At 42.9% G+C, this 10,982-nt stretch overlaps 1 protein-coding gene across 1 annotated transcript in view; it reads left to right on the top strand.

Annotated features, from left to right (window-relative positions):
* Positions 1 to 1,407: 1,407 nt before the first annotated feature.
* The window catches only part of LOC140200212 (GRIP and coiled-coil domain-containing protein 2), a 448,110-nt gene continuing 438,535 nt past the window's right edge, over positions 1,408 to 10,982 (top strand). The window contains exon 1 of the mRNA XM_072263197.1: positions 1,408 to 1,411. Within this exon, the coding sequence (XP_072119298.1) occupies positions 1,408 to 1,411 (4 nt within the window). The remainder of the gene's footprint in view (positions 1,412 to 10,982) is intronic.

Here is a 10,982-nt window from a genome sequence, read left to right as displayed (position 1 = left end):
GAAGCAACCAAAGTTGTCTAACCTCATTCCCTCTAATTCAGGCAGCATCCCAGTAAACCTCTTCTGCACCCTCTCCAAAGTTTCCAATCCTAATAGGACGATCAGAATTGCCCACCATCTCAAGTGCAGCCTAAACAAAGTTTTATACAACTGCAACAGGACTTTTATACTCAATGCCCCAACCAATGAAGTCAGCATGCCTTTACCACCCTATCTATTTCTGTGGCCACTTTTAAAGACCCCAAGATCCCTCTGCACATCAATCCCATTAGAGGTCCTGTTACTAACTGTATACTTCACCCTTGCATTAGACCTCCCAACGTGCAGCACTTCACACTTCCCTGGATTCTGCCATTCCTCTGCCCATATCTGTAACTAACCTACATCTTGCTGTATCCTTTGACACAATCCACAGCTCCACCAATCTTCGTGTCATCTGCAAATTTACTAATCGAGCCTTCTACATCTTCATTCAAGGCATCTATATACATCACCAACAACGGAGTCCCCTCCACTGATACCTGAGAAACACGACTGGTCAGGGACCTCCGGCCAGAATAAACCCTTCCATCTCCACCCTCAGTCTTCTAAGGATAAGCCAGTCATGAAGGAGGAGCGGAACTACCAAGTACCAATCCCATGCATTTTAAGGTTATTGATCAGCCTACCATGATGGATTTTGTTAAATGCTTACAAAAATCCACATCAACAACATCCAATATCAATCACCTTTATCACCTCCTCAGGAAACTCATTCAAGGAACTGAAGTGGTAGCTTTTCCCATACAAAGGATGGAGGATGCAAGGGTCAAGCTGCCAGAAGAAGTGGTAGAGGTGGACACAAATGCAAAGTTTAAAGGACATTTGAATCGGTACATGGATAGAAAAGGAGGGGGACTATCGCTTGAACAGAGTTAAATGGGACTAGCTCAGATAGACAGGTCAGCATGGACAATTGGGTCTTAGGACCTGTTTACATGCATTATTACTCCATGACTTTAAAAGCCTACAATTCTGATCTGAATGGCAAAATGACTGGAGTCTCAGATCAACATCTCGAATTTGTTCTCAGGAAAAAGCCATAGAGCCATACAGCACAGAAACAGGCCTGTTGGACTGGAGTACCACATACAAGATGGTGGTGGAACTCAGCAGGTCAGAGAGCAGCTATGGAAAAGAATAAACAGTTGATTTTTTGGGCCAAGACCCATCATCAGGACTGGAAAGGAATGGGGAAGAAGATGGGGGAGGGGGGGAGTATAAACTAGAAGGTGATAGGTGAAGCCAGGCGAGTGGGAAGAGTGGGTGGGGAAGGGGGAGGGCGGTGAAGTGAGAAGCTGGGAGGTGATTGGTGGAAAAGGTAAAGGACTGAAGAATAAGGAATCTGCTGGGAGAGGAGAGTGAACCATGGGGGAAATGTAAGGAAGAGGGGCAGCAGGGGGAGGTAAAAGAGAACAGGTAAGAGGGGAGCCATAATGGGGAATGGGAAAATGACCAGGTTAGAGAAATGGAGGTTCATGCATCAGGTTCAAGTTCAAGTTTATTGTCATTGAACTGTACACACGTGAACTGCCAAATGAAACAACGTTCCTCTGGACCAAGGTTCACAGCACAGTACATATCACTCACACACCTACAGTAATGCTGCCACCAGTAAACTTTCAAATAATAAGGTGCATTTTAAAGTACATTTATTATCAAATACATATAAATTATACAACCTCGAGATTTGTCTGCTTACAGAAACCCACGAAAGAAGAAACCCAAAAGAACCTAGTTAAAAAATAGTCCAACAACCAATGCACAGAGAGAGAGAGAGAGAGAGAAGATGCAAATCACGCAAACAATAAAAGCAAGCAACAGCTTTCAGGACTAAAGCGAGTCCATAGGCCCGGAAGTCTGGAGCAGATGGTGCAGGCCCATAGCCTCAGCCTCAGCTTCAGTACATCACTCAGTGGGGCAAATCATCACAGAGCTCGCAGCCCAGAGCGAGACAAAACCTCAGTGCCACAGGGAGCAGAGTAAACGTCACGAAGTAGCGAGCAGAACCCGGGCTGACTCTTGCCTCCATTCCCAACACCCTGCCTTTTCAGTACATCTGGTCTGGCACTTAAATTGTCCAAACGCTGGGACGTCCCCCATTCTAGGACCCGGGCCCCACTGCATCGATATGCTCTGGGCCTGGACCTTGCTGCCACATTCTGGCCCTTACCTGACTTCCCCAAATCAGCCTGATACTTAGATCGATTCAACCTCACACTCGGATTAGATGGATGGGCTCCAAAACTCCTCTGCTCTGACTTTTCTCTGCTCCGCTCACTCCAGCTCCATCTCTGACTCTGATACCATCTTGAACATGCCTCATCCTTGCTCCAACCATTTCTTCTCAAACATGCCTTCACTCTGACTTGAATCACACCCGTACACCTCAACCCTTGAGTCAGCCTCACCTTCGCTTGCCTCTTCACTGTTTGTGGTGATAGTTTACCACAATTTTCACAGAAAAAGTGTTATTAATGAAGTATTTATTTGTATTTCCTTGCTTTATGAACTGCCAGTAAGCTGTCGCCCATTTTCAGTTGCATCACCTTAAGCCGGAAGGGAAATTTGCAACACAAGTTAAAAAGTAAACAGTACAATGCTACTGGTACTGGGTGGTAGCAGGGAGCTCAGTAGTCTTAAGGCATTGGAGATGAAGCTGTTTCCTATCCTAACAGTCCTTGTGTGAATGGTATGGTACCTTCTGCCTGATGGTAGGGGATCAAAGAGGTTGTTGGATGAGGGGAGGGATCATTGACAATGCTAAGGGCCCTGTGTATGCAATGCTCCTGATTAATTTCTCTAATGGATGTAAGAGAGACCCTGATGATCCTCTCAGCAGCCCTCACAATCCTTTGTAGGGACTTGTGGTCAGATGACTTACAGTTCCTGACAGTGATGCAGCTGGTCAGGACACTTACAATTTTGCTCCTGGAAAAAAATTGGTTAGTATGGGGTTGGATGGGGAGAGGCTTACTTGCCCCAATCTCCCCAGGAAGTGGAAGTGTTGCTGTGCTTTCTTGACCAAAGAGGTGGTGTTGAGGGGCCAGGTGAGATCGTCATTATGTGCACTCCCAGAAACTTGGTCCTCCTAACTCCCTCCCTGAGCTGTGCATGCGCAGTGAGGAGTTGTCAGCCTACACCTTTTTAAAGTCTGCAATCACCTCCTTGGTTTTGTCCATGTTGAGACTCAAGTTGTTCTGTTTGCACCTTTCTGCCAGTGGCTCGACCACCTCTCCGTACTCCGTCTCGTCGTCATTGTGGATGAAGCCAACCATTGTGTGTCATCAGTGAACTTGACGATTCGGTTTGAACTGGATCTAGCAATGCAGTAATGCACCTGCGTCCGCCAAGGCTGCGTGAATAGCAGTGGCTGTGTATGCAGCCCCGGTGGGAAGGGGGGTGGGGGTGGGTGCCATTTTTCAGCACGATAGAGCTAAAGATGTTTCTGCCAACATGGTAACTGGATTCTGCCTTTCTGTCAAGAAGTCCAGGATCCAGTTACAGAGAAAGGTTTTGAGACCCAACGAAGACAGTTTACTCACCAGCTTCTGATGGACAATCAAATTAAGTGCCAAGCTGAAGTCGATAAACAGCATCCTGGCATATGAAGCACCATTCTCCAGGTGGGACAGGATGTAGTGGAGTGCAGAGGCTATGGCATCATCAGGCTGGAGGCGACCCAGACAGAAAATGAAATGTTGCTCCTCCAACTTGAGAGTAGTCATCGAGAGTGGCCTACAACTGTCATCCTCATGTTGGATTAGGGTGAAGAATTGTTATTTTCTCATATTCTTGTAGCTTAACTTTCCTATGCTTGGCTGAGTTTTATATAATCACCTGTATGTCTAATTGTCCACTGAATGTTACAGTAATTGTATAGCTGCTTCTCCCTTTTTCCAGAACTTCTTAGTTTTTATGCAATAGGTGCCAAGCAATGAACCTGGTTATTTTATAGGTTAGTTGTTATCTTTTCAGTCAGGGTCAGTTTTTTTCTACAGGAGTACCACATCTTCTTTATTCTCTGCTCTTTTTGCTCATTATTTTTTCTTCTAATAGTTAATAAAACAGCCATAAACAAAACTTTTTGTGTCACATTCTTGACTTTTGAACTTCTGGATTGCAAAAACACAAGGATCCAAGAGGCCCTTTGGCCCAATCCATCCATGCTGACCAACCATGTTGCCAATTCGACTGCATTTGACCCATATCCCTCTAAACCTTTTCTATCAATGCAAAAGATAGACTCTTGACCTCACAATCTACCTCCTAATTGCCTTACACCTTATTGTCAGCCTGCACTGCATTTCCTTCATAAATGAAACAATTTACCCCTCATTCTGTTATTGATTCTTCCCTGAATTGCCTCAGTGCACAGATATCATGAAATGATCTGTACTGATGGCACTTTCACTCTACCTTGTGTTACGTACCCTGTAACTGGGTTGTTAAACCAGCAGAAATGGAACACTCGTTGGAGTCTGTGATTACTAGAAACTAATAAAGTTTTATTAACAAAAATAATTAATACAGTACACTAACCGCAAGGATATAAATGTAACAGGTTAGCAATGATAGCATACACGTATACACAGACATAGGGTAATAGGAATCAACCAAGCTCTATTGCAGTCTAGGGGTAAAATGATCAGTCTTAAGGTGAAGCAGAGTTCAGTTCAGTCTAGTGTAGTTCAAAGTAATCGCTGTTGTACCGTTGGAGAGAGAGAGAGAGAGAGAGAGAGAGAGAGAGAGAGAGAGAGAGAGAGAGAGTGAGAGATACAGTTGAGGTTTCAGGCAAATCTTTCAACGCCTTCTGATCCCGCTGTGGTCACCGACTGTGACCCCTCCATTCCGGATGTGATCGTTCTTCCGTGGTGAACCCGGCACCCAGGCAAGGGCGGACACACAACAGGTCCCCACCGGTCGTACCTTTACACCCTGTGAGCCTCTGGCCAATTCCCGCGAATCAGTCCTCCAAACTCCCACCAACTTGTGGGGCACAATGCTCTTTCCAGGGTCTCGTGGCATGTGTGTTGTGCTTTAGGAAATCCGCTATTTTTATCCCCCTGATGGGGTATCACCAGTCCATCAAACTTCACACTTCCTATTGTCTCAGCAGGATTGTTAATGAACAGTGCAGGTTCAAAGCAAACTGTCTGTGGCAGACGCCAACATACTGAATTATGTGTCTCTCTCTCGTTATCGCTCTCTTCTCTCTTATTAGCATTTTGAATGGCTCCGTTGTCTCTCGTTATCTCTCTCATTAACAGTATCCGTTCTGCAGCTCTGCTTGGCTTCACACATGACACTTGGTAAAAAATAATTCACATGTCCAAATGTCCTTCAAATATTGTAATTGTACACTGCACCCAGATCTACCACTTCAAATGTTGTAATTGTACACAAATTTACCACTTCAAATATTGTAATTGTATACAGGTCTACCACTTCAAATGTTGTAATTATACACTGCACCCAGATCTACCACTTCAAATGTTGTAATTGTACACAAATCTACCACTTCAAATGTTGTAATTGTACACAGATCTATCACATCAAATGTTGTAATTGTACACAGATCTATCACATCAAATGTTGTAATTGTACACAAATCTACCACTTCAAATGTTGTAATTGTACACAAATCTACCACTTCAAATGTAATTGTACACAAATATACCACTTCAAATGTTGTAATTGTACACAGATCTACCACTTCAAGTGTTGTAATTGTACACAGATCTATCACTTCAAATGTTGTAATTGTACACAGATCTACCACTTCAAGTGTTGTAATTGTACACAGATCTACCACTTCAAATGTTGTAATTGTACACAGACCTACCACTTTCTCTGGCAACTCATTCTACCTACTCAGCATCCTCTGAGGAACGCTTCTGAGGCCAGAACTTTGACTCAGAGTTAAGACTTGCTGCCACTAGAATTTGGATTATTGCTCAAAGAATCACCATGTTGCATTAGGCTGCTTCCACAGTCAGTGAGGGGCAGTGAGGATCGTTAAGTTCTTCCAGCTCAGGAAAGAGGAGACAAGGAAAAGACAAACCCATTCCTGACATCTGTGAAATCACAGCAATCTTTCCACGAACCTACTATTCCTTGTTTCTAAACACACTCTGCCAGGTAAAGACCATAAAGCTTCTCAGTTAGTACCTCAGTGTCATTTTATTTTAAAGCATGTGAGGAACTGCTAAGCTCATGGGCCATAGGTTTTCCCTTCCTGTAGTCAATAATCAGCTCTTTGCTTTGTTGATGTTGAGTGAGAGGCTGTTGTTGTGGTATCACTTAACCAGATTTTCAATCTCCCTCCTTTATGCCGATTCACTATCACTTTGATTCGGCCAATGACACTGGCGTTGTGAGCAAATGTACATATGAATAGCCTCACAGACATAATTATTAAGCAAGTAGAGGAGGAGATTAAGCACACAGTGTTGTGGTACACCTGTGATAATGGAGATTGTGGAAGAGATTTTGTCGCCAATCTGAACTGAATGGGGTCTGCAAATGATGAAGTCGAGGATCCAGTTGCATACAGAGGTATTGAAGCCTAGGACTTGAAGCTCATTAATTAGTTCTGAGAGGATGATAGTGTTGACTGCTGAGCTGTAATCGATGAAAAGCATCCTGATGTATGCAGCTTCACTGTCCAGATGTCCCAAGGCCGAGTGGAGAACCAATAAAATGGCATCTGCTATTGATTTGTTGTGATAGTAGGCATATTGGAGCAGGTCCATGTTACTCCCCATGTGGGAATTGATATCTTTCACGACCAACCTCCCTAAGAACCTCATCACAGTGGATATAAGTGCTACTGGATGATAGTGGTCTCTGTGTAAAAAATGCCCTCACATCACCTTTAAGTTCCACCTCCCTCCCCTCAACCTTAAAAGTATGTCCTCCAGTGTTTGACATTTCTACCTTGGCGGAAAAGATTTTGAATGTCCATTCTATTTATGCCTCTTATAATTTTAACAACCTATCACGTCTCTGACTGAGAACAACCCAAGTTTATCTAATCTTTACTTACAGCTCATACCTCTAATCCAGGCAACGTACTGGCAGCATCTCCTCTGCACGTCCTTCCTATAATGGGGTGACCAGAACTGCACGCAATACTCCAAGTGCGGTGTGACAAAAGCTTTCTATGTTAATTTTTATGTTAAAATGTTATGAATAGGAATATTGCCTGATAATGAGCAGATTATAGTAGAGCTATTAAAGAAAGAAAATCTTTAGTTTTTGCTTTTAGGAAGACAGCCTCCAGCAATTCGTAGAATTCACTTGGCTTAGGATTCCAGATGAAACAGACTGCACCACGTAGAGCACAGGTTTTAACAAAGTAACTGAGCCATTGGTTACAGTGCATCTCTCCAGACAACTATTTTAGTGATGCACATATTTTAATGATGAATCTATGATCTTGGGTAAACTCATTCATGCAAAAAGCTTTTGTTTGAGAGACTTCCTGTGGAAAGCTTAAATCACTTGAACCTCACCGGAGCAGAACATTGTAAACACATTCTGCATGTCCCGCTTTAAATAAATTGTGTACTTTATTGCTGTGCTGGAAATGCAAATGGATAACGGTATGTCCGAGGAATCAGAGACCTCAGTGTCTGGTAGGGTTAACGTCACCACGGCAGTTGAAACATTGAAAACAAATACAAGGAGGTTGATTACAGTCAATGATTAGTATCAAAGCAGGCAACGGAAGGAAAACAGAGCATTGATGTAACTGAGACAGAGAGGCAGATGCAAGAAGAAAATATCATTAAGTATTTATTTATTTATTTAGAGATACCACACAGAACAGGCTCTTCGGCTCTTCCGCGCTGTCCAATTACATTCATATGACCAATTGATCTTCTAGCCTACACACCAGGGCAAGCCCATGCAGTTACGGGGAGAATGTGCAAACTCCTCACAGAGAGCTGTGCGAATTGAATCTACAGCATAAGACATAGGAGGAGAATTAGGCCATCCTGCCCATCGAGTATTGCTGGTGCTGTAATAGCATTATGCTAACCACTACGCCTAACCCTAATGCGCTGCCCCACTTGCTATTTAAATAATAATATTTAAAATATGACACTTTTAAATATCTACAATGCTGGACCACACAAAGAAATGTGACTGAGCCTTTAAATTCTACTTTCTCTAAGTGTGGCTGATTAGTTCTCCGTCAATGGCATCCTGTTGTTAGAAGGTCATTATTAAAGATAACTGAGATCCAACATTCTGTGGTGAATTAAATACACAAAACTATGTGCAAAGCCTACATGTGTTAAATAATAGTGAGGTGCTATTTACTCTGAAGTTCAGAGCACAAGTTGCATCTTTTAATTCTCTGAACCTGGTAGGTGATTTGCATATTTATAAAGATACAATATCTGTATCAGGACACGGCCTAGATATCAGGCAACAGACCATGTTTGCATCAGAGTGTTGAAATACAGATCTTTGCAGGGGATCTCCAGGTACCTCAATGGCTAGGTCTATCTTGGGCTTGTGCAAAAGATCAGGGGAGTGAGCCCTAAAATCTCCTAATGCAGTTATATCAAATTCTGCCTGATACTGTTCAGATGGTATTCAGCATCTTTAATATTCCATTAAATTTGCAGTAAAATCTAGCTAACAGTTATCTCCTTTCTGCTAACATTGTCCTCATTTGTACTTCAGGTGATAATGGGAAAAAACCAGCAAATTTCACATAAGTACAGTTAATTATATTTGTATTAGGAACGCTGTTTACTTTCCATGGTTATCGTTACCAGCAGCCTAGTTATTGGCTGAATGAACCACTTTGAGTTGACCCTGCTCACTCCTCTAAATATTTTTGCTTAATTTGCAATGATTTGGAAGCTTTCTTAAGATAAGAGTTTTAGTCAAAGGATATTTGCATGTTATAAAATGACTGATATTCTAGAAATAGCATGGTATTTCCATAATTTAATAGCTTACAGTCATGTCAATTTACACTGACCTTCTGCTATTTAAAAGTTAGTCTTCACCCTCAGTAAAATTTAGCTGAGGAATAGTCTTGTAAAGAGATGATTTTAATTCCACCTACCTTGTGGTATTTGAATTGAATTGACTTTATTTCTTACATCTTTCATATACATGAGGAGTAAAAATCTTTATGTTACGTCTCCATCTAAATGTGCCAAGTGCAATCATAGTAATTTATAATAATTTATAATAAATAGAACAGTCAATGTAATATAGAGTACACTCAAATCAGCGTGAGTTCATCAGTTTGATGGCCTGGTGGAAGAAGCTGTCCTGGAGTCTGTTGGTCCTGGCTTTTATGCTGCAGTACCGCTTCCCGGATGGTAGCAGGTGGAATAGATTGTGGCTGGGGTGACTCGGGTCCCCAATGATCCTTCGGGGCCCTTTTTACACAACTGTCCTTGTAAATGTCCTGAATCATGGGAAGTTCACATCTACAGATGCACTGGGCTGTCGGCACCACTCTCTACAGAGCCCTGCGACTGAGGAAAGTACAGTTCCCATACCAGGCAGTGATGCAGCCAGTCAGGATGTTCTCAATTGTACTCCTGTAGAAATTTTTAGGATTTCCTCAACTGTCTGAGGTGAAAGAGGCGCTGTTGTGCCTTTTTCACCACAGAGCTGGTGTGTACAGCTTTTGGGTGGGAGGGTATTTAAAATAGGAGAGGGGGCTTATCTGAGAGTATCCCATCTACATTGTGTTGCCTCCCATTTCAAACTGGTCCTCCACTGTCATCAAAGGCAGCAAATGCAACGCACAAGAACCTTAAGTGTGCAAATGAGGTCTGATGAAATAATTAAGTGCTTATTGCAATGCTAACTGCGAGTTGAATGGAGGAACTGTGACTGAGAATTATCAAGTAGAATCTGATATAAACTGCATTAGCTTTTGTTGGCTCTATATCAGCACCCAATTAAACATAGCAAACATAGAACAGTACGACACAGAACAGGCTTTCAGTCCACCATGTTGTGCTGAACTTTAAGCCTACTCTAAGATCAATCAGACTTTTTCCTCCCACAAAACCTTCCATTTTCCTATCATCTTTGTGCCTATCTAAAAGTCCACCACCCCTGTCGGCATGTTCCATGCACCCACCACTCCCTGTGTAAAAAACTTACCTCTGACACTACCCCTATACAAGGAGCTCCCAGCTTGGGGTCCACGGACCCTTCGGTTAGTGGTATGAATGCACAGCATAACAAAGGTTGGGAACCTCAGCCCTATACATACTTTCCTCCAATCACCTTAAAGTTATGCCCTTTAGTATTAGTCATTTCCGCCCTGGGGAAGAAAAATCTCTGGCTATCCACTTGATCTATCTATGCCCCTTATCACCTTGTGCACCTCTATCAAGTCACTTCTCATCCTTCCTGTCTCACTCAATCTATCATCATGAGACATGCCCTCCAATCCAGGCAGCATCCTGGTAAGTCTCCTCTGCACCCTCTCTAAAACTGCCTCATCTTTCCAATCAGGAAAGGCAAATGCAATGTTGGCATTCAGTTCAACAGGTTTAGAATACAAGAGCAGGGATGTAGTGCTGAGGCTTTACAAGGCACTGGTGAGGCCTCACCTTGGGTATTGTGGACAATTTTGAGCTCCTCATCAAAGAAAAGATATGCTGGCATTAGAGAGGGTTCAGAAGGATGATTCTGGGAATGAAAGGGTTATCGTACGAGGAACATGTAATAGCTCTGGGTCTGTACTCGCTGGAATTTAGAAGGATGAAGGGGGATCTCATTGAAAGCTTTTCAATGTTGAAAGGCCTAGACAGAGTAGATATGGAAAGGATGTTTCCCATGGTGGGGTGGGGGGGGGGGGAAGTCCAGGACAAAAGGATGCAGCATCAGGATAGAGGGACGTCCATTTAAAACAGAGATGTGGAGAAATTTCTTTTGCCAGCGGGTGA

The sequence above is a fragment of the Mobula birostris genome, chromosome 7 (assembly GCF_030028105.1).
Source record: "Mobula birostris isolate sMobBir1 chromosome 7, sMobBir1.hap1, whole genome shotgun sequence".
NCBI lineage: Eukaryota > Metazoa > Chordata > Chondrichthyes > Myliobatiformes > Myliobatidae > Mobula > Mobula birostris.
Note: the sequence above shows the minus strand (reverse complement) of the source record. Positions and strands in the feature narration are given on the sequence as shown.